The sequence below is a fragment of the Hypomesus nipponensis genome, chromosome 21 (assembly GCF_054491055.1).
Source record: "Hypomesus nipponensis isolate SF chromosome 21, ASM5449105v1, whole genome shotgun sequence".
In the NCBI taxonomy this organism is placed as follows: Eukaryota; Metazoa; Chordata; class Actinopteri; order Osmeriformes; family Osmeridae; genus Hypomesus; species Hypomesus nipponensis.
In genome coordinates, this window is record NC_140381.1 from 7,936,830 (window position 1) to 7,960,000 (window position 23,171).

Sequence of the window (23,171 nt, forward strand, 5' to 3'; positions counted from 1 at the left end):
GTATGACTATGATAAGCCTGTGTTCTGCACCTCTCTTTCACCAACCGTCTCTGGAGTTTTTGACATTGCTTGTAAAAAGGGCTATACAAATAAATGTTGATTTGTTGAAAACAATTGGGGGAATATGCTCTATTTTGTAGTTTAGAATTCCAATAGAAACTACTGCCATTCAGTTTATATCTCCTTTGTAATTGTTGAGCTGTTTGTGTACAAGGTTGTGACATCACCATGTCAGGACTGCAGTCACATAGAGAGGCTTATTTACGTGTGTTAAAGTAAAGTAATTACACTTTACATCAGTGTAAAAGTTACAATAGATAGATACATAGATAGTTAAATAGATAGATACATAGATAAGATACATAAGAGTTAGATACATGGATAGATAGATAGATAAATAGATCGAAAGAAAAGCAATAGATAGAAAACTGTTAGCTGCTACTGGCATTCTCTAATCCCTGCTCTCCTCTCTGTCCCCCCTACACACCTCCCTGTGGTGTGGGGGGTTTGAGCTGTCAGCATCTGCCTGGTTGTGGGTCTGTCAACGCTGGACCTGGTCGCCAGTGGACGTCGATCTGTGACAGTCTGCCAAAGCTGGATCTAGTCGCCAACCGGAAACCAGTCTCCATGACGGACGACAGCGAGTTCCCTGTTCCTTTTCTCATCCCTCAACCTGTGATGCTGCGCCCCCAGCCCCCAGCCCCCAGCCCTCTGCCCCCAGCCCTCAGCCCTCAGCCCTCAGCCCTCAGCCCCCAGCCCCCACCCCTCAGCCCCCAGCCCTCAGCCCCCAGCCCTCAGCCCCCAGCCCTCAGCCCCCAGCCCCCAGCCCTCAGCCTTCTGCCCTCTGCCCCCAGCCCTCTGCCCCCAGCCCCCAGCCCCCAGCCCTCAGCCCTCAGCCCTCAGCTCTGTGTATGCTGACATTTACCAACTGACCCAAGTTGAACACTGGATTTTGGTGTCTCAACAACCATTGACACTTCCCTGCTGTATGACTATGATAAGCCTGTGTTCTGCACCTCTCTTTCACCAACCATCTCTGGAGTTTTTGACATTGCTTGTAAAAAAGGGCTATACAAATAAATGTTGATTTGATTTGTCGAAAACAATTGGGGGAATATGCTCTATTTTGTAGTTTAGAATTCCAATAGAAACTACTGCCATTTAGTTTATATCTCCTTTGTAATTGTTGAGCTGTTTGTGTACAAGGTTGTGACATCACCATGTCAGGACTGCAGTCACATAGAGAGGCTTATTTACGTGTGTTAAAGTAAAGTAATTACACTTTACATCAGTGTAAAAGTTACCCTAAACACGAGATTTTCTACAGATTTTACTCACACATGATCAAACTATGTATTTTGAGAATGCTACTTGAGTTATTTCAGAATAGTTAGGTGTGCTTGGCTTTGGCAGCACAACTTATTGTAATCTCACATATATATTATAAGCTCATGAGAACATAATACGTCTTCAGTATTAACCCTGTAAGTTTGTCTGCAGTTGTGAATTTAATGGTATAGAATAATGTGTTCAAGCTTAATATTATGAGCAATATCAATACGTTAGTGACAAATAAACTTGTATATTGTTATAACAGTGTGCTGGTTCGTGCTGGTTAGTGTAGGGTCCACACAAAAATGTAAACCTTCATGGATGGTCTGAAGATGTTTAATTTGCTGTCTTGCACCAGTGCTAAACAGAAAAGTAGTCAGAAGGCAAAATTATAAATTAAAACTCCATTAGCAATACGCTACATTCATTAGTAACTCATTAGCACCACCAAGTTAGCAAACACATCAAATAAACTCAATACAATTAAACTACACTGTTACCACATGTCGGGAAATAACCAAATACAAGCAATATTACAAATGTGATGAATGCAAACTTTACAAGCATGAAACACAATGTATTGTGGTCAATTAGACTATGCTAGGTCTTGTTTCACTGAAAGCACGGCTTCTTCAGTCATCCTCCTTGAGAAAGGATACTGTTCACAGCTGTGGACATCACCATTACCAGAATTGTAGTGACCGGGAGGATATGCCTGTTGTGATGATAGTTTAAACCATGTTAAATTGTTGGCTCTGTGTGCAATGTTTGGGTCTCCTCTCCCTGTCTTCTGTTGCTGTGTCTTTGGTTCTGTTGCAGGATGGCAGGCAGGTAGAGGAGCTGTGATTGCTGCAGGGGCACACCTGTGATCTGTGCCTCGCTCCTTAATAAGCTGTGCCCTAGCAAGCTGGGTCTTTCCTATTAGGAACATCATCACTGATGCCATATCATGACCACGCACTCCTGATGTCCATCAGCCAATCACGTCAATCACTCACCTTAGACCTCTCACTTTACCCAGTCAGAAACAACAGCCTGTCTTCCGCCTGAGGCCTGTTCCTTAAAGCGAGGTCACCGAATATAACAGACTTATGTCAGTTAGTCGGACTCATTTCCAGTTTATTCTGTTCCATGAAGCCAGCTGGCCGTAGTTTAAATTCAGTAACCATGGCAACTTATGCTGGCTAAAACATATAGCCAAATGCATTAATTAAACAATGATGAACAATGATTTCAGAATGATACAAACCTACATAGCCTAGGCTACGTGAAATGTAGTTTGTGATTTCAAATGTTCAGGCATCAGGCATAGGCCTATATCTAAATTCTTAGCAAGTTTGTTCATGTGGTTAAAGTATTGCTAGAAAGTATTTACTACATATATTACAGTTGTGTTACTGTAGTGTACTGTAGTGTTACTAGAAGTAAATTCAATATTATACTATCATACTGAACACAGCAAGCTGTTCATTAAACATTTTATTAATGACTCATCTTGGAAACTTGATGGATTGTATATGTGTGTGGGGGTATGTGAGCGTGTATGTGCATACATACAATGTGTTTGTGTATATACAGTATGTTTGTGTATACAGAGGTCCAGAGCAACAGAAAATTGCACTTGGAACACTAAAACCTTGATTTGCATACTGCATTATGACATCATCACCCAGACCATGATTGCCTTGTGATGTCACAATGGCTCAGTAGGGCTATATAAACAGGTGTGCACAGCCGCGCAGCTCATTAGAAGATTGACACCGGAGAGTGAAGACTATCTACTACAAGAGAGACAACAGGACCAAGAGTAAGACACAGCTAGCTGAGTGAGTTGACCTCTCTGAGGGGGAGTCGTCTGGGGGGCCGCAGGCTGTAGTCCCTCCGTCCCAACTGCCTTGGCTGAAGTCTGACAATTTGGTCAAACTTAAACATGGGTCAAGCCCAAAGTCACCCAGTGGTGACTACTGAGAAGAGACCCCAAAAACTAAAGGGGAAAAAGAAGAGAGGATTCTTTCATTTCTTCAGGCACCATCTGACAAAGAGCCACCTCCAGGAATTGGATAGGAGCACCATCGAAAAGGACGAAGACTGTACAGTTAAGCAACAAACCCTGCTAGATCACTTCCTATTACTTGCTTTGATGCCCATTTGATTTATGTAACGCTCTTAAAGGCCTAAATATTTGTACTTAAAATGCCCAAATATTAAATCTGTTGTGTAGGTCATCACACAGTAATGTTGTGATAATGACTGACTGAATCCAAATGGGGGAAATGTTTACATATGTTTGCTAGTTTCATATTGGACTGTCATTATGAACCTCCTCTCTACTGTCCTCTTCCTCCTCAGGTCACGGAGGAGGATGCTGAGGACCTGCTGCCTCAGTTCAGCCCTCTGTCTGGACCTCTGGTGCTGTACATGCCAGTGTGGCGTCCTGTAAGTTCTCCTCTGTCTTGGAGCTAAGATTTTGAGAGGGCGCCTGATGTTTTGACTGAGAACATGGGCTTATAACAATCGCTTTGTAATGTCTTCTTAAAACATTGACAATGTAGCCTACTGTGAACATGACGACGTTTTCACAACAATCCCTAAGCTTCTCTAAATGTTCTCTCTGCCATGCCAAGGCTCCGTCATCCAGGCCTGGTGTTGTTCAGCTGACTCGTGCTGGGAAGCTGTTAATGACAGAGTTAACATCTCTGGACACTCTGGTAACCATTCACCTTCTCTCATTCCACCTTCTGTGTTCTTAGTTCAAATTCTGCAGTCTTCAGGTTAAGAAACCACTGTCTTAGATGCACAGTATTAGTCACCATCGGACAAAGATGGTGAAGTTAAAGTCTCCCGTTGTTCACTGTCACAGACCTTCTTCATGGCCCCAGTTTGGCTCCATCACATTCCTAAGATCTACCTCACCCGGGCTGGGAAGATGGCATTGAACCTGACACTCAGACGACAGGTGACATCATTCAGTACAAATTCAAAGAGTCACCATTATGGAAGACTCACACTGCTTACACCATGTATACATGTGTCTCTAAGCCAAAACATTGTAATACAAATACATATCAAAGGTCACAGGGGTGCAGTTCAGTCAAACAAGCACCTAATGTTCTCACAAGCCGACATAAAGGCCAGCTGCAGTGTCTTCAGCTTTCCACTCAGACTGTATGTCAGTTAGTGATGAGCTCTGTTTAGTTACTAGGTAGACTAAGGGGTTTAAATGTTTTTTTGTATGTCATGTGTTTCAGATGACCAGCGGACCCTTGCTGCCCTGGGAGTTCAGCCCCCTCTACTGTGGCCCTGTGGTCATTTGGACTGGGGTAAGAGCCGTCTTACCTTTACACACACACACACAAACACACAAATACTCACACTTACACATTTATTATCTCAGTTGTTTTTCTGCAAATTTGCTGCAACGTTCTGGAATGTTGAGATGATGATGTCATGATGAATGGTTCAGTACTATGTAATTTGGTCCCCATGGAAACATAGTGGACATGGATGGAGTGGCTAGTTCCATTCAGGGGGAGGTCGTTTTCTTGCCCCCCTCTCTCCTGTTCTGAATGTGACAGCCTGGCTGCCTAATGTGTGTATTCCTCTCCCCTGTGAGACTGGAAGAGTAGACACCTCAGAAAGTCATCATTTGACTGTGTCAATTCAACTACATGAACAAAAGCATTGATGTCAGAGATACTATGTTTCTCAGTCTCAGACATCGGATACAAGGTCTGAGATACAGTATGGTAAGGGTCTGTGGGGTCCTACATCAGTTCCAGAACATTCCACCTCACCCTCTCTGTCCATGTTTCTGTAGAGGAGGTTGTCTTCGGATCTGATGAGCTCTGAGAGGAACCATACATCCTCCTACTCGTGGACCAGAGGATCTAAATCTCAGGTACTAAGAGAGTCAGCCTTTGCCAACACACCGGCACACCTACCCAAACAAACAGCCTATTGTTGTTATTTGTAACCCCTCCTCCCTCCTCCCTCCTCCCTCCTCCCCACTCCCTCAGAGGGTGCACGTACATTCGCGCAGCGTGTGCATGATAAGGGGGGCTGACGCCAGGCTGTGGTGGGCCATGTCTGAGGAGACATCCAGGCTCGGTCCAGATGTAAGTGCAAACACAATCACACACACGCATGCACAAGCCACACACAGTCTGACCCAGGTCCTCTTTTTCCTCTGTTTGCTGTTGCAGGGATTCCACCTCAAGGTGATGACGGTGACCGGAGTTCAGGTAAGATTCCCCTGAAGTGTGACAGATGCCAACAGTGTGACACCTTCCTGTTCAGGATTGTATCTGAAGCTGTACTCTAGATCAGTTAACCCAGCTCTCTGTCAATCATCCCTTCCTTGTATCTCCTTTCCCCTACAGCTCATTGACGGCCATGTGAGACAATATCAGTCTCACATGGGTTCTAAGACCACGGGTCCGGCTTACGAAGGGGTGAGAACTGCAACACTAGGATAGATAGATAGATTCAAGCTGATTCATCCCTTTAGGACTCTTAAAATGTTAAAGGTGTGTATGTGTGTGTGTGTGTCTCCGTCTTGTCCACTAGCGAACTGATGTAACCATCACGGAGGCCAGCATGGTGGTGGGTCCAGATGGGATTCTGTACATCAGAACCAGAATCTCCTGGGGGTCCGGAAACGAGTCGGAGGAGGAGTCGGAGGAGGAGTCGGAGGAGGACCAGGCACCTTCTGAGGAGGACAACTATCTGGACTGGACCAACAACCAGGACCAGGCCTGGGACTCCTCTGAGGAGGATGATCTGGACTGGACCCAGGGCCAGGACCAGGACTGGCTCCCCTCTGAGGAGGATGATCTGCACTGGACCCAGGGCAGGACCAGGACTGGCTCCCCTCTGAGGAGGAGGATGATCTGGACTGGACCCAGGACCAGGACCAGGACCAGGACCAGGACTGGCTCCCCTCTGAGGAGGAGAATGATCTGCACTGGACCCAGGACCAGGACTGGCTCCCCTCTGAGGAGGAGAATGATCTGCACTGGACCCAGGACCAGGACCAGGACTGGCTCCCCTCTGAGGAGGAGGATGATCTGGACTGGACCCAGGACCGGGACAGGGATCATGAGACCCATTTCCCTGCAAAATGGGAGAATGAAATGGAATTCCTCAAGTTAGTACAATTCCTCAACAGGCATATTTTAATGGTTACATTTGACAACACGCCATACACATGGTACTTGTGTACTAAATATGCTATAAATACTGATGTAAGCACAGGAATGCATGTTATCAAAGTTGCCCTCATTGCTCTGTAGTTAGCTTGTCCAGGTTAACTTGACTGATCTGTATCTCCATAGGTTCTACTTGAGAGACAAGACCGTGGACCAACTGTCCTACAAGGTGGACGCTCTCAGGCAGGCCTTTACTGTGAGTAGTCTACTATCTAGCTAGCTCCTGTGTGTCCATGTTATATCAAATGCTAGGTAATCAACTCCTGTGTGCTGTTAGTAGTGATTATTTTAGCTCGTTATCCTGGTCATCCATGTTTGTCCCCAGACGCTGTTTACTAAGAGCAGAGAGTTCATGTTGGCGCCAGTTCACTGGCTTTTAGCAAGGCTGGCAAGAGAAGGGCAGAAGGTATCTGACATGTTATCCCTCCACCAACAGTTACTAGACTTGGGGTGACCTTGATTTATGCCACCCTGGTGGGGTGGCACCACTTGAATAGTCTACACACACGCTAACTTGGAGATCAATCGAACACACCTTAGAAAACATGGGGTCTGTGTGTGACTGTGTCTGTGTTCTCCAGGATGAAGAGCAGCTGTTTCAGCAGTACAAAAGGCTGCTGGAGTTCACCTTAGACAACGCCCACCTCCACTCCATCATGCAGGAGCTGGGAGCGGCATCGGTGAGGAGAGGGGGACGAGAGGGGGAAGGGGAGGAAAGAGAGGGGAGGTGAAGGACAGGATGGATGGTGGGGGAGAGGAGGGCATCAAAGGAGGAAGAGGGGAGGAAATATTTTTCCCTTTCAGCCCCCCTTATGGTCAGTTCATGCTCATAAAAAGATGCCAAACTCACAACATCTATATTGAGCATTCTCAATGTTTAAATTTGGGCATGGGGTCTGTGACATCACACATTCTAGAAGGTGCGAGACACTTGTCTGTGGCAGCAAACTGGTCTGACTGACATCGTTTAATGACCTGGACACCTCACATCTCCTCTGATCTCACTTCATCAGAGTGTAAGAGCTAGCTAATAACTTGTGGGAACTCTTTTCAGATTCACCACTTGAGCATCATAGATGTGGTGATTGAGCTGGTTATGCTGCGCATGATCGTGTTTGGCTATCGCCAGTCGTATTTCAAAGTAAGTGCCCCGCCTCCCTAGTCCTGCATCACAGGAGGTCAGTGACATCACCATGTCTAGATAGCCACGGAAGTCATTTTCATTTACTCCACGATGCGAGCCAAAGTTTACAAGTGGTTGACTGATCAGTCAGTCACAGTTTTGGTGTCTGACCCAGCCTCCCTCCTTCTCTTGCTCTCTTCCTCTCCCTCCCCCTCCCCCTCTCCCTCCCCCTCTCCCTCTCCCTCCCCCTCTTCCTCCCCCTCTCCCTCCCCCTCTCCCTCTTCCTCCCCTTTCCCTCCCCCTCTTCCTCCCCCTCCCCCTCTCCCTCTCCCTCCCCCTCTTCCTCCCCCTCTTCATCCCCCTCCCCCATCCCCAGGGTCCAGATTGCTTCATGCTCCAGCTACATGACCTGGTGGAAGCCTTCCTCCCCCAGGACACAGAGGGAGCCCCAGGGAAAACATACCTGGAGAAACTGAAGGTGTGCTCTCTCTCCTTTTCTCTCTCTTTATCTCTCTCTCTCCCCCTTCTCTCTCCCCACCCCTCTCTCTGTCTCTCTCTCCCCCCTCTCTCACACTCTTTCTCGTTCAAGATACCCACAGTGTTTGTTTGGCGCCTCAACCTTTGTGCACTCCTGTTGTCTACAGGAAACCTTCTTGGACTTCCTGGACAACATCTTGGGTTTCCCTGAAGCCCTCTACTCCTGCCAGAGCGACTTGGTGCCCAAACTAATGCACCATCTTGGGACCATGTTTTCCAAACTGCTCAGGGTGGATGAGGACTTAACTGAGGACCAGGACCAGGACTCCTCCTCTGAGGAGGAAAAGGACATGACTCCGGACCCGGACTGGGACAAGGACTGGGACTGGGACCAGAATCAAGATGGACGCCCGGACCCAGATTGTGGAGGATTTGAATCTGCTGGCTTGGAAAAGGCCGGTGGAATTTACAGCTCCTTCCTACCAAACACAAGCTTGGATGAAAGACTTGAGATGGAGTCTCCTGGCTTGGAAAAGGCCAGTGGGACCCAATCCTCTTCATCCTCCCGCACCTCCTCCAGCTCCTCCACATCCAGGTACTCCTTGGCTCGTGCCCCCAGCCCAGAGGGAGATAATCTGGGGCTGCTCGGAAAGGCCGACCCCCCAATCCTCCGGACATGGTTCACACTGGTAAGCTGAAAACAACACCACACTGGCACTAGGTAGAACTGACCTGAGCTGAGTCAGCGATAAGAAGGGATGACATGTGACAATCTCAACAAATCTGTGTGTCTTTGTTCTCACTTCCAAACCCAGAAGAAAGAGAGGACGTCTCTCAAGGACGGACAGACTGAGGCTGCCAAGGGCAGAAAGAGATGGAGAATGTTTAAGACACACAACAAAGTGTCTCCCCTCCCCTTTGAACGTAAGATCCTGACTGCACATTGGCTCATTTAGGCTTTCCCACTGTAGTTGGCCCTCTGCAGTTGGCCCCCCATTTCACACACACGGACACACACACACACACACAGACATGCCAGGGACAAACTATATTTTTAAGTGAGAGGTCACAGTGCTGAAGTTCCATGTGATGTCATATCGTGTTGTGTGATGCTGTTTCCTGTCCAGGTCCAGACCTTGGCGAGTCCTTCATTGCAGAAAGAGAAGAGAAGAAGAAGACAAAGTCCATCAAAGCCTTCTTCCAGGGGATCTTTGTAGCTCTTTCCAGGGCTTTCTGCTTCGGCTGCATGAAGGACATTCACCAATAGAGAGAGCCACCTGCTCACTCAACTGGTTGCAGCAGCAGAGAGAGAACCTGTCACTATGTCAACACCCGTAGCTATGTCCCTACGGGATAGATAGATAGATAAGCGATAGATAGATAAGATAAGATAAGATAGATAATAGATAGATAGATAAGAGATCGATAGAAAAGATAAGCTAGATAAGAGATAGATAGATAGATAAGAGATAGATAAGATAGATAAGAGATAGATAGATAGTGTGGCATCACGAGAGGACGTGTGGTGGAGGGGCGATATGTGGCTCTCTTGGAGTGGCTACCCGGGCCCAAGATGGCTGCCGAGAGGACTACACCTCCCAGAAGGCACCACGCCGCCAGGTGCACCTGCCTCAGTTCCCTGATTGAGGTGGGAGCTCAGTTGGGGGATGGAGAGAGAACAAAAAGCAGGACCCACCGACCAAAAGAGAGAGAGCGTACCTGGCGCAAACAGAGGTCAACGCCAGAAGAACTTTGAGTGGAAGATACCTGGTAGGATCCAATCCGAGGAGCAACTTTTTGTTTTCAACAAAAGTTTTATGTTTTGCTACCTGACCTAAGTTTTGTGTTGGTGAATAAACCGGATTCCTTGTTTTGAACCCACTTTTGCCTGCTCTGACCGGTTTTGACGCACTGCCTTACAGTGGTCTAGCCTCTCATGCTGCCACAATAGATAGATACATAGATAGTTAAATAGATAGATACATAGATAAGATACATAAGAGTTAGATACATGGATAGATGGATAGATAGATAAATAGATCGAAAGAAAAGCAATAGATAGAAAACTGTTAGCTGCTACTGGCATTCTCTAATCCCTGCTCTCCTCTCTGTCCCCCCTACACACCTCCCTGTGGTGTGGGGGGTTTGAGCTGTCAGCATCTGCCTGGTCGTGGGTCTGTCAACGCTGGACCTGGTCGCCAGTGGACGTCGATCTGTGACAGTCTGCCAAAGCTGGATCTAGTCGCCAACCGGAAACCAGTCTCCATGACGGACGACAGCGAGTTCCCTGTTCCTTTTCTCATCCCTCAACCTGTGATGCTGCGCCCCCAGCCCTCTGCCCTCAGCCCTCAGCCCCCAGCCCTCAGCCCCCAGCCCTCAGCCCCCAGCCCTCAGCCCCCAGCCCTCAGCCCTCAGCCCCCAGCCCTCTGCCCCCAGCCCTCAGCCTTCTGCCCTCTGCCCCCAGCCCTCTGCCCTCTGCCCTCTGCCCTCTGCCCCCAGCCCCGAGCCCCCAGCCCCCAGCCCTCAGCCCTCAGCTCTGTGTATGCTGACATTTACCAACTGACCCAAGTTGAACACTGGATTTTGGTGTCTCAACAACCATTGACACTTCCCTGCTGTATGACTATGATAAGCCTGTGTTCTGCACCTCTCTTTCACCAACCATCTCTGGAGTTTTTGACATTGCTTGTAAAAAAGGGCTATACAAATAAATGTTGATTTGATTTGTCGAAAACAATTGGGGGAATATGCTCTATTTTGTAGTTTAGAATTCCAATAGAAACTACTGCCATTTAGTTTATATCTCCTTTGTAATTGTTGAGCTGTTTGTGTACAAGGTTGTGACATCACCATGTCAGGACTGCAGTCACATAGAGAGGCTTATTTACGTGTGTTAAAGTAAAGTAATTACACTTTACATCAGTGTAAAAGTTACCCTAAACACGAGATTTTCTACAGATTTTACTCACACATGATCAAACTATGTATTTTGAGAATGCTACTTGAGTTATTTCAGAATAGTTAGGTGTGCTTGGCTTTGGCAGCACAACTTATTGTAATCTCACATATATATTATAAGCTCATGAGAACATAATACGTCTTCAGTATTAACCCTGTAAGTTTGTCTGCAGTTGTGAATTTAATGGTATAGAATAATGTGTTCAAGCTTAATATTATGAGCAATATCAATACGTTAGTGACAAATAAACTTGTATATTGTTATAACAGTGTGCTGGTTCGTGCTGGTTAGTGTAGGGTCCACACAAAAATGTAAACCTTCATGGATGGTCTGAAGATGTTTAATTTGCTGTCTTGCACCAGTGCTAAACAGAAAAGTAGTCAGAAGGCAAAATTATAAATTAAAACTCCATTAGCAATACGCTACATTCATTAGTAACTCATTAGCACCACCAAGTTAGCAAACACATCAAATAAACTCAATACAATTAAACTACACTGTTACCACATGTCGGGAAATAACCAAATACAAGCAATATTACAAATGTGATGAATGCAAACTTTACAAGCATGAAACACAATGTATTGTGGTCAATTAGACTATGCTAGGTCTTGTTTCACTGAAAGCACGGCTTCTTCAGTCATCCTCCTTGAGAAAGGATACTGTTCACAGCTGTGGACATCACCATTACCAGAATTGTAGTGACCGGGAGGATATGCCTGTTGTGATGATAGTTTAAACCATGTTAGATTGTTGGCTCTGTGTGCAATGTTTGGGTCTCCTCTCCCTGTCTTCTGTTGCTGTGTCTTTGGTTCTGTTGCAGGATGGCAGGCAGGTAGAGGAGCTGTGATTGCTGCAGGGGCACACCTGTGATCTGTGCCTCGCTCCTTAATAAGCTGTGCCCTAGCAAGCTGGGTCTTTCCTATTAGGAACATCATCACTGATGCCATATCATGACCACGCACTCCTGATGACCATCAGCCAATCACGTCAATCACTCACCTTAGACCTCTCACTTTACCCAGTCAGAAACAACAGCCTGTCTTCCGCCTGGGGCCTGTTCCTTAAAGCGAGGTCACCGAATATAACAGACTTATGTCAGTTAGTCGGACTCATTTCCAGTTTATTCTGTTCCATGAAGCCAGCTGGCCGTAGTTTAAATTCAGTAACCATGGCAACTTATGCTGGCTAAAACATATAGCCAAATGCATTAATTAAACAATGATGAACAATGATTTCAGAATGATACAAACCTACATAGCCTAGGCTACGTGAAATGTAGTTTGGGATTTCAAATGTTCAGGCATCAGGCATAGGCCTATATCTAAATTCTTAGCAAGTTAGTTCATGTGGTTAAAGTATTGCTAGAAAGTATTTACTGCATATATTACAGTTGTGTTACTGTAGTGTACTGTAGTGTTACTAGAAGTAAATTCAATATCATACTATCATACTGAACACAGCAAGCTGTTCATTAAACATTTTATTAATGACTCATCTTGGAAACTTGATGGATTGTATATGTGTGTGGGGGTATGTGAGCGCGTGTATGTGCGTACATACTATGTGTTTGTGTATATACAGTATGTTTGTGTATACAGAGGTCCAGAGCAACAGAAAATTGCACTTGGAACACCAAAACGGTGATTCGCATACTGCATTATGACATCATCACCCCGACCATGATTGCCTTGTGATGTCACAATGGCTCAGTAGGGCTATATAAACAGGTGTGCACAGCCGCGCAGCTCATTAGAAGATTGACACCAGAGAGTGAAGACTATCTACTACAAGAGAGACAACAGGACCAAGAGTAAGACACAGCTAGCTGAGTGAGTTGACCTCTCTGAGGGGGAGTCGTCTGGGGGGCTGCAGGCTGTAGTCCCTCCATCCCAACTGCCTTGGCTGAAGTCTGACAATTTGGTCAAACTTAAACATGGGTCAAGCCCAAAGTCACCCAGTGGTGACTACTGAGAAGAGACCCCAAAAACTAAAGGGGAAAAAGAAGAGAGGATTCTTTCATTTCTTCAGGTACCATCTGACAAAGAGCCACCTCCAGGAATTGGATAAGAGCCCCATCGAAAAGGACGAAGACTGTACAGTTAAGCAACAAACCCTGCTAGATCACTTCCTATTACTTGTTTTGATGCCCATTTGATATATGTAATGCTCTTATAGGCCTAAATATTTGTACTTAAAATGCCCAAATATTTGATCTGGTGTGTAGGTCATCACACAGTAATGTTGTGATGATGACTGACTGAACACAAGGGGGGAAATGTTGACATATGTTTGCTAGTTTCATATTGGACTGTCATTATGAACCTCCTCTCTACTGTCCTCTTCCTCCTCAGGTCACGGAGGAGGATGCTGAGGACCTGCTGCCTCAGTTCAGCCCTCTGTCTGGCCCTCTGCTGCTGTACATGCCAGTGTGGTGTCCTGTAAGTTCTCCTCTGTCTTGGAGCTAAGATTTTGAGAGGGCGCCTAATGTTTTGACTGAGAACATGGGCATATAACAATCGCTTTGTAATGTCTTCTTAAAACATTGACAATGTAGCCTACTGTGAACATGACGACGTTTTCACAACAATCCCTAAGCTTCTCTAAATGTTCTCTCTGCCATGCCAAGGCTCCGTCATCCAGGCCTGGTGTTGTTCAGCTGACTCGTGCTGGGAAGCTGTTAATGACAGAGTTAACATCTCTGGACACTCTGGTAACCATTCACCTTCTCTCATTCCACCTTCTGTGTTCTTTGTTCAAATTCTGCAGTCTTCAGGTTAAGAAACCACTGTCTTAGATGGCATTAGTCACCATCGGACAAAGATGGTGAAGTTAAAGTCTCCCGTTGTTCACTGTCACAGACCTTCTTCATGGCCCCAGTTTGGCTCCATCTCATTCCTAAGATCTACCTCACCCGGGCTGGGAAGTTGGCATTGGACCTGACACTCAGACGACAGGTGACATCATTCAGTACAAATTCAAAGAGTCACCATTATGGAAGACTCACACTGCTTACACCATGTATACATGTGTCTCTAAGCCAAAACATTGTAATACAAATACATATCAAAGGTCACAGGGGTGCAGTTCAGTCAAACAAGCACCTAATGTTCTCACAAGCCGACATAAAGGCCAGCTGCAGTGTCTTCAGCTTTCCACTCAGACTGTATGTCAGTTAGTGATGAGCTCTGTTTAGTTACTAGGTAGACTAAGGGGTTTAAATGGGTTTCTGTGTGTCATTTCTGTATTTCAGATGACCAGCGGACCCTTGCTGCCCTGGGAGTTCAGCCCCCTCTACTGTGGCCCTGTGGTCATTTGGACAGGGGTAAGAGCCGTCTTACCTTTACACACACAAACACACAAATACTCACACTTACACATTTATTATCTCAGTTGTTTTTCTGCAAATTTGCTGCAACGTTCTGGAATGTTGAGATGATGATGTCATGATGAATGGTTCAGTACTATGTAATTTGGTCCCCATGGAAACATAGTGGACATGGATGGAGTGGCTAGTTCCATTCAGGGGGAGGTCGTTTTCTTGCCCCCCTCTCTCCTGTTCTGAATGTGACAGCCTGGCTGCCTAATGTGTGTATTCCTCTCCCCTGTGAGACTGGAAGAGTAGACACCTCAGAAAGTCATCATTTGACTGTGTCAATTCAACTACATGAACAAAAGCATTGATGTCAGAGATACTATGTTTCTCAGTCTCAGACATCGGATACAAGGTCTGAGATACAGTATGGTAAGGGTCTGTGGGGTCCTACATCAGTTCCAGAACATTCCACCTCACCCTCTCTGTCCATGTTTCTGTAGAGGAGGTTGTCTTCGGATCTGATGAGCTCTGAGAGGAACCATACATCCTCCTACTCGTGGACCAGAGGATCTAAATCTCAGGTACTAAGAGAGTCAGCCTTTGCCAACACACCTGCACACCTACCCAAACAAACAGCCTATTGTTGTTATTTGTAACCCCTCCTCCCTCCTCCCCACTCCCTCAGAGGGTGCACGTACATTCGCGCAGCGTGTGCATGATAAGGGGGGCTGACGCCAGGCTGTGGTGGGCCATGTCTGAGGAGACATCCAGGCTCGGTCCAGATGTAAGTGCAAACACAATCACACACGCGCATGCACAAGCCACACACAGTCTGACCCAGGTCCTCTTCTTCCTCTGTTTGCTGTTGCAGGGATTCCACCTCAAGGTGATGACGGTGACCGGAGTTCAGGTAAGATTCCCCTGAAGTGTGAGATGCCAACAGTGTGACACCTTCCTGTTCAGGATTGTATCTGAAGCTGTACTCTAGATCAGTTAACGCAGCACTCTGTCAATCATCCCTTCCTTGTATCTCCTTTCCCCTACAGCTCATTGACGGCCATGTGAGACAATATCAGTCTCACATGGGTTCTAAGACCACGGGTCCGGCTTACGAAGGGGTGAGAACTGCAACACTAGGATAGATAGATAGATTCAAGCTGATTCATCCCTTTAGGACTCTTAAAATGTTAAAGGTGTGTGTGTGTGTGTGTGTGTGTGTGTCTCCGTCTTGTCCACTAGCAAACTGATGTAACCATCACGGAGGCCAGCATGGTGGTGGGTCCAGATGGGATTCTGTACATCAGAACCAGAATCTCCTGGGGGTCCGGAAACGAGTCGGAGGAGGAGTCGGAGGAGGACCAGGCACCTTCTGAGGAGGACAACTATCTGGACTGGACCAACGACCAGGACCAGGCCTGGGACTCCTCTGAGGAGGATGATCTGGACTGGACCCAGGGCCAGGACCAGGACTGGCTCCCCTCTGAGGAGGATGATCTGCACTGGACCCAGGGCCAGGACCAGGACTGGCTCCCCTCTGAGGAGGAGGATGATCTGGACTGGACCCAGGACCAGGACCAGGACTGGCTCCCCTCTGAGGAGGAGAATGATCTGCACTGGACCCAGGACCAGGACTGGCTCCCCTCTGAGGAGGAGAATGATCTGCACTGGACCCAGGACCAGGACCAGGACTGGCTCCCCTCTGAGGAGGAGGATGATCTGGACTGGACCCAGGACCAGGACCAGGACTGGCTCCCCTCTGAGGAGGAGAATGATCAGGACTGGACCCAGGACCGGGACAGGGATCATGAGACCCATTTCCCTGCAAAATGGGAGAATGAAATGGAATTCCTCAAGTTAGTACAATTCCTCAACAGGCATATTTTAATTGTTACATTTGACAACACGCCATACACATGGTACTTGTGTACTAAATATGCTATAAATACTGATGTAAGCACAGGAATGCATGTTATCAAAGTTGCCCTCATTGCTCTGTAGTTAGCTTGTCCAGGTTAACTTGACTGATCTGTATCTCCATAGGTTCTACTTGAGAGACAAGACCGTGGACCAACTGTCCTACAAGGTGGACGCTCTCAGGCAGGCCTTTACTGTGAGTAGTCTACTATCTAGCTAGCTCCTGTGTGTCCATGTTATATCAAATGCTAGGTAATCAACTCCTGTGTGCTGTTAGTAGTGATTATTTTAGCCCGTTATCCTGGTCATCCATGTTTGTCCCCAGACGCTGTTTACTAAGAGCAGAGAGTTCATGTTGGCGCCAGTTCACTGGCTTTTAGCAAGGCTGGCAAGAGAAGGGCAGAAGGTATCTGACATGTTATCCCTCCACCAACAGTTACTAGACTTGGGGTGACCTTGATTTATGCCACCCTGGTGGGGTGGCACCACTTGAATAGTCTACACACATGCTAACTTGGAGATCAATCGAACACACCTTAGAAAACATGGGGTCTGTGTGTGACTGTGTCTGTGTTCTCCAGGATGAAGAGCAGCTGTTTCAGCAGTACAAAAGGCTGCTGGAGTTCACCTTAGACAACGCCCACCTCCACTCCATCATGCAGGAGCTGGGAGCGGCATCGGTGAGGAGAGGGGGACGAGAGGGGGAAGGGGAGGAAAGGGAGGGGAGGTGAAGGACAGGATGGATGGTGGGGGAGAGGAGGGCATCAAAGGAGGAAGAGGGGAGGAAATATTTTTCCCTTTCAGCCCCCCTTATGGTCAGTTCATGCTCATAAAAAGGTGCCAAGCTCACAACATCTATATTGAGCATTCTCAATGTTTAAATTTGGGCATGGGGTCTGTGACATCACACATTCTAGAAGGTGCGAGACACTTGTCTGTGGCAGCAAACTGGTCTGACTGACATCGTTTAATGACCTGGACACCTCACATCTCCTCTGATCTCACTTCATCAGAGTGTAAGAGCTAGCTAATAACTTGTGGGAACTCTTTTCAGATTCACCACTTGAGCATCATAGATGTGGTGATTGAGCTGGTTATGCTGCGCATGATCGTGTTTGGCTATCGCCAGTCGTATTTCAAAGTAAGTGCCCCGCCTCCCCAGTCCTGCATCACAGGAGGTCAGTGACATCACCATGTCTAGATAGCCACGGAAGTCATTTTCATCTACTCCACGATGTGAGCCAAAGTTTACAAGTGGTTGACTGATCAGTCAGTCACAGTTTTGGTGTCTGACCCAGCCTCCCTCCTTCTCTTGCTCTCTTCCTCTCCCTCCCCCTCCCCCTCTCCCTCCCCCTCTCCCTCCCCCTCTTCCTCCCCCTCTCCCTCCCCCTCTCCCTCTTCCTCCCCCTCTTCATCCCCCTCCCCCATCCCCAGGGTCCAGATTGCTTCATGCTCCAGCTACATGACCTGGTGGAAGCCTTCCTCCCCCAGGACACAGAGGGAGCCCCAGGGAAAACATACCTGGAGAAACTGAAGGTGTGCTCTCTCTCCTTTTCTCTCTCTCTCCCCCCTCTCTCACACTCTTTCTCGTTCAAGATACCCACAGTGTTTGTTTGGCGCCTCAACCTTTGTGCACTCCTGTTGTCTACAGGAAACCTTCTTGGACTTCCTGGACAACATCTTGGGTTTCCCAGAAGCCCTCTACTCCTGCCAGAGCGACTTGGTGCCCAAACTAATGCACCATCTTGGGACCATGTTTTCCAAACTGCTCAGGGTGGATGAGGACTTAACTGAGGACCAGGACCAGGACTCCTCCTCTGAGGAGGAAAAGGACATGACTCCGGACCCGGACTGGGACAAGGACTGGGACTGGGACCAGAATCAAGATGGACGCCCGGACCCAGATTGTGGAGGATTTGAATCTGCTGGCTTGGAAAAGGCCGGTGGAATTTACAGCTCCTTCCTACCAAACACAAGCTTGGATGAAAGACTTGAGATGGAGTCTCCTGGCTTGGAAAAGGCCAGTGGGACCCAATCCTCTTCATCCTCCCGCACCTCCTCCAGCTCCTCCACATCCAGGTACTCCTTGGCTCGTGCCCCCAGCCCAGAGGGAGATAATCTGGGGCTGCTCGGAAAGGCCGACCCCCCAATCCTCCGGACATGGTTCACACTGGTAAGCTGAAAACAACACCACACTGGCACTAGGTAGAACTGACCTGAGCTGAGTCTGCGATAAGAAGGGATGACATGTGACAATCTCAACAAATCTGTGTGTCTTTGTTCTCACTTCCAAACCCAGAAGAAAGAGAGGACGTCTCTCAAGGACGGACAGACTGAGGCTGCCAAGGGCAGAAAGAGATGGAGAATGTTTAAGACACACAACAAAGTGTCTCCCCTCCCCTTTGAACGTAAGATCCTGACTGCACATTGGCTCATTTAGGCTTTCCCACTGTAGTTGGCCCTCTGCAGTTGGCCCCCCATTTCACACACACGGACACACACACACACACACAGACATGCACATGGACACACTATATTTTTAAGTGAGAGGTCACAGTGCTGAAGTTCCATGTGATGTCATATCGTGTTGTGTGATGCTGTTACCTGTCCAGGTCCAGACCTTGGCAAGTCCTTCATTGCAGAAAGAGAAGAGAAGAAGAAGACAAAGTCCATCAAAGCCTTCTTCCAGGGGATCTTTGTAGCTCTTTCCAGGGCTTTCTGCTTCGGCTGCATGAAGGACATTCACCAGTAGAGGGAACCACCTGCTCACTCAACTGGTTGCAGCGGCAGAGAGAGAACCTGTCACTATGTCAACACCCGTAGCTATGTCCCTACGGGATAGATAGAAAGATAGATAGATAGATAGATAGATAGATAGATAGATAGATAGATAGATAGATAGATAGATAGATAGATAGACAGATAAGAGATAGATAGATAAGAGATCCATAGATAGATAAGATGAGATAGATAAGAGATAGATAGATAAGAGATAGATAGATAAGAGATAGATAGATAAGATAGATAAGAGATAGATAGATAGTGTGGCATCACGAGAGGACGTGTGGTTGAGGGGCGATATGTGGCTCTCGTGAAGTGGCTACCCGGGCCCAAGATGGCTGCCGAGAGGACTACACCTCCCAGAAGGCACCACGCCGCCAGGTGCACCTGCCTCAGTTCCCTGATTGAGGTGGGAGCTCAGTTGGGGGATGGAGAGAGAACAAAAGGCAGGACCCACCGACCTAAAGAGAGAGAGCGTACCTGGCGCAAACAGAGGTCGATGCCAGAAGAACTTTGAGTGGAAGATACCTGGTAGGATCCAATCCGAGGAGCAACTTTTTGTTTTCAACAAAACTTTTATGTTTTGCTACCTGACCTAAGTTTTGTGTTGGTGAATAAACCGGATTCCTTGTTTTGAACCTACTTTTGCCTGCTCTGACCGGTTTTGACGCACTGCCTTACAGTGGTCTAGCCTCTCATGCTGCCACAATAGATAAATACATAGATAGTTAAATAGATTGATACATAGATAAGATACATAAGAGTTAGATACATGGATAGATAGATAGATAAATAGATCGAAAGAAAAGCAATAGATAGATAACTGTTGGCTGCTACTGGCATTCTCTAATCCCTGCTCTCCTCTCTGTCCCCCCTCCACACCTCCCTGTGGTGTGGGGGGTTTGAGCTGTCAGCATCTGCCTGGTCATGGGTCTGTCAACGCTGGACCTGGTCACCAGTGGACGTCGATCTGTGACAGTCTGCCAAAGCTGGATCTAGTCGCCAACCGGAAACCAGTCTCCATGGCGGACGACAGCGAGTTCCCTGTTCCTTTTCTCACCCCTCAACCTGTGATGCTGCGCCCCCAGCCCTCTGCCCCCAGCCCTCTGCCCTCAGCCCCCAGCCCTCAGCCCCCAGCCCTCAGCCCCCAGCCCTCAGCCCCCAGCCCTCAGCCTTCTGCCCTCTGCCCCCAGCCCTCTGCCCTCTGCCCTCTGCCCCCAGCCCCCAGCCCTCTGCCCCCAGCCCTCTGCCCCCAGCCCTCTGCCCCCAGCCCCGAGCCCCCAGCCCCCAGCCCCCAGCCCTCAGCCCTCTGCCCTCAGCCCCCAGCCCTCAGCCCCCAGCCCTCAGCCCCCAGCCCTCAGCCCCCAGCCCTCAGCCCTGCGACATTTACCAACTGACCCAAGTTGAACACTGGATTTTGGTGTCTCAACATCCATTGACACTTCCCTGCTGTATGACTATGATAAGCCTGTGTTCTGCACTTCTCTTTCACCAACCATCTCTGGAGTTTTTGACATTGCTTGTAAAAAGGGCTATACAAATAAATGTTGATTTGATTTGTTGAAAACAATTGGGGGAATATGCTCTATTTTGTAGTTCAGAATTCCAATAAAAACTACTGCCATTCAGTTTATATCTCCTTTGTAATTGTTGAGCTGTTTGTGTACAAGGTTGTGACATCACCATGTCAGGACTGCAGTCACATATAGAGAGGTTGATTTACGTGTGTTAAAGTAATTGTACACAGCCACTTTACATCAGTGTAAAAGTTACCTTAAACACTAACTACACATGTACAAACTTTGTATTTTGAGAATGCTACTAGAGTTATTTCAGAATAGTTAGGTTACTTATTGTAATTTCACATATATATTATTAGGTGTGCTTGCTTTTGGCAATGTTTTTAAACTCAAGCTTGTGAGTTGCTGTGCACAATCGTTGCATGGTTTAGGACCAACACAATGTTGGTGTCAAACATGTAGCTAGTTTCCAGGCTGTGATATCAACACTGTACGTTATTTTTGTACACCCTTCGACTGGTTAGCTCCTGCAATTCCCACAGAGCAGTAGTCTAGTAGTTAGCTAGCTCATAGTAGGCGTACAATTTACCGGGGGCAGGTCTGAATCAAGGAGCAATACGGAGCACATCTGGCTCTTCGCAGCGCTCTAGACTGCAACCAAATTGTTGCATTTTGCGTTCTAATCTTCCTTACAGTACTAAACTTGTTTTGAATGAGCCTTTTCCCCCTTAATACATGTCAAGCATTATTTACATTTTAGAGGGCATATTTTCGGTTAGCAGATGATAGTTGCAGTTTGAGATGTGACTCCATCTGAGAGACAGCGTTGTTCGAATCAGCTTGTTTAAAATTGAGTTCTTTATTAAGAAATGAACGCATTATCAGCAGGCTAAATGCATGAGAATATCACTAGAAGGGGAAAAGTTGAGGGACGGGTAAGATCATAGAGGTTAGGACCATTATTACACACGATTACAATTTCTTCTGGAACTTTTTAACTATGTGCTGCTAATCGTAAATTATGTATGCTTTTCAATCAATGCAATCTTATACTTATGCTATTTTATATAAAATATACAGACAGTAATAGCAGTTGTAAAATGTCAGTAAAAAAAACTGACCCATCTGCAACCGAGCACACCCCACAGTTTCTTACTAGTTCTATTATTATTATCTGATCATTCAGTTGCAAAAATACTGGAATAGCCTAATAAAGAGTTTTCAGATTAGATCCCATAATACGTAATTGAATTTCTATTCCATTTCTATTTCTACATGTCTGGCTTTTGAGACTTTCTTTGCCAATAGTTTTTACCTCATTGTTTTATTGACTTATGATCAGCAGTGAACTTCAATTCTGTATTCTCTTCTGTTCTCATCCTAATGGTGTGTTACTGCTTTTTAATCAGGATCTCCAGTCACAGTGAGCAAAAGAGAACCTAAGAGTATATGTGAGACGGGGGGAGGAGAGAGAGAGAGACATAGAGAGAGAGAAAGAGAGAGAGATATAGGTAAAGAAAGAGAGAGAGGTACATAGAGAGAGAGATAAAGAGACAGAGGTAAATAGAGAGGAAAAAATGGGGATTTACGGTAATACAGAAAATGCAAATCATAGTCAAATGACCTCCAGGGGGAAGTTGATGGATTAGTGTCGCTCTGACTGAATTGGGTGAGCAGGGGAGGTTAAGGAACTGCTGAAATGGGGTCTGACGCATTAGGCTCATGTGTCACCAACAAACAGACATAATATATTTGGACAACCGGACTCAGAATTGAAGTGCTCGAGGAAATGTAAGGACAATGATCTCATGCTAAAAGAAGGTGGATTAGTGTTATGACAAGTTTGAGATTAGTTTGTTGTTTGTCTTTAAGTGGGCCCCTATGATATTTTACTAAAGAGTTATTGTCTATGAAAATATTAAAGTGCCAAATACACTGAAATAGAAAGCCAGTTGTCATGGAGAACACAGCCGTGACAGCCAAAACAATGTGACACTTCTGAACTCATATTGAATGAAAACAAACAAGTGAGACAGATGACTTCCTTCTGGAAGCCCACATCCCCACTCCATCTCACACACACACACCCACACACACACACAAACATACACACACTGCACACACACAACACCCTCCATACACACTGCACACACACTTCCCACCACCCCTGTATCAACACGCACATGCACACACGCACAAAGCTCGTCTCTTCCTCATTGTGCTCACATGCACCTCTTTCATTCACTTCCTGTTTGTCCTGCGTGAGCATACGACTGCGTGTGTAGATCGACCACCATTCCTCCTGCTGCGTCTGTGTGGCCGCTCCTTCGGTCCTCTCTCTAGGGGTGTGCACCGCATCTGCAACTGTCAGTCTTTCAGAGCACGGCACCGCCGAAGGATGTGGTCTTGCCAGCGCTTCCTTCTTTTCTCTCATGAATGAATGGATTGGATATTCAGAGAGCCACCGCTCGCACTCAGAGAGACAGTTCAAGGGGATATGGATGTTGGATCGTAAAGCCAGGTAGGCGGATTGAACTTCGTT

General features: G+C 46.9%; 4 protein-coding genes across 6 annotated transcripts in view; all 4 read left to right on the forward strand.

Moving 5' to 3' along the window:
• Positions 1–2,959: 2,959 nt before the first annotated feature.
• LOC146237732 (uncharacterized) lies at positions 2,960–6,433 on the forward strand. The gene is made up of 11 exons (XM_084685963.1): positions 2,960–3,427; positions 3,682–3,768; positions 3,957–4,040; positions 4,193–4,288; positions 4,581–4,652; positions 5,150–5,230; positions 5,349–5,447; positions 5,535–5,573; positions 5,712–5,783; positions 5,899–6,181; positions 6,414–6,433. The coding sequence occupies exons 1-11, from the start codon at positions 3,263–3,265 to the stop codon at positions 6,431–6,433; spliced, it is 1,098 nt and encodes a 365-aa protein (XP_084542089.1). The 5' UTR covers positions 2,960–3,262.
• Positions 6,407–10,489, forward strand: LOC146237733 (uncharacterized). Of its 2 annotated transcripts, XM_084685648.1 has the most exons (9): positions 6,407–6,478; positions 6,666–6,735; positions 6,865–6,945; positions 7,121–7,219; positions 7,594–7,680; positions 8,039–8,140; positions 8,307–8,828; positions 8,955–9,063; positions 9,267–10,489. In XM_084685648.1, the coding sequence occupies exons 1-9, from the start codon at positions 6,465–6,467 to the stop codon at positions 9,404–9,406; spliced, it is 1,224 nt and encodes a 407-aa protein (XP_084541774.1). In that variant the 5' UTR covers positions 6,407–6,464; the 3' UTR covers positions 9,407–10,489. The 2 variants fall into 2 exon arrangements, with proteins under 2 accessions (XP_084541774.1, XP_084541775.1); XM_084685649.1 differs by lacking the exon at positions 6,865–6,945.
• Positions 10,490–14,872: 4,383 nt separating this feature from the next.
• On the forward strand, positions 14,873–20,248 carry LOC146237734 (uncharacterized). 2 transcript variants are annotated; one of them, XM_084685451.1, is made up of 13 exons: positions 14,873–14,995; positions 15,100–15,198; positions 15,286–15,324; positions 15,461–15,532; positions 15,654–16,267; positions 16,455–16,524; positions 16,654–16,734; positions 16,910–17,008; positions 17,383–17,469; positions 17,763–17,864; positions 17,980–18,501; positions 18,628–18,736; positions 18,941–20,248. In XM_084685451.1, exons 1-13 carry the CDS (start codon positions 14,936–14,938, stop codon positions 19,078–19,080), a joined length of 2,094 nt encoding a protein of 697 aa, XP_084541577.1. In that variant the 5' UTR covers positions 14,873–14,935; the 3' UTR covers positions 19,081–20,248. The 2 variants fall into 2 exon arrangements, with proteins under 2 accessions (XP_084541577.1, XP_084541578.1); XM_084685452.1 differs by lacking the exon at positions 16,654–16,734.
• Positions 20,249–22,767: 2,519 nt separating this feature from the next.
• Positions 22,768–23,171, forward strand: part of pik3r5 (phosphoinositide-3-kinase, regulatory subunit 5) — a 16,294-nt gene continuing 15,890 nt past the window's right edge. Inside the window, exon 1 of the mRNA XM_084686026.1 lies at positions 22,768–23,150. The gene's annotated coding sequence lies outside the window, so the exon portion shown is untranslated. The remainder of the gene's footprint in view (positions 23,151–23,171) is intronic.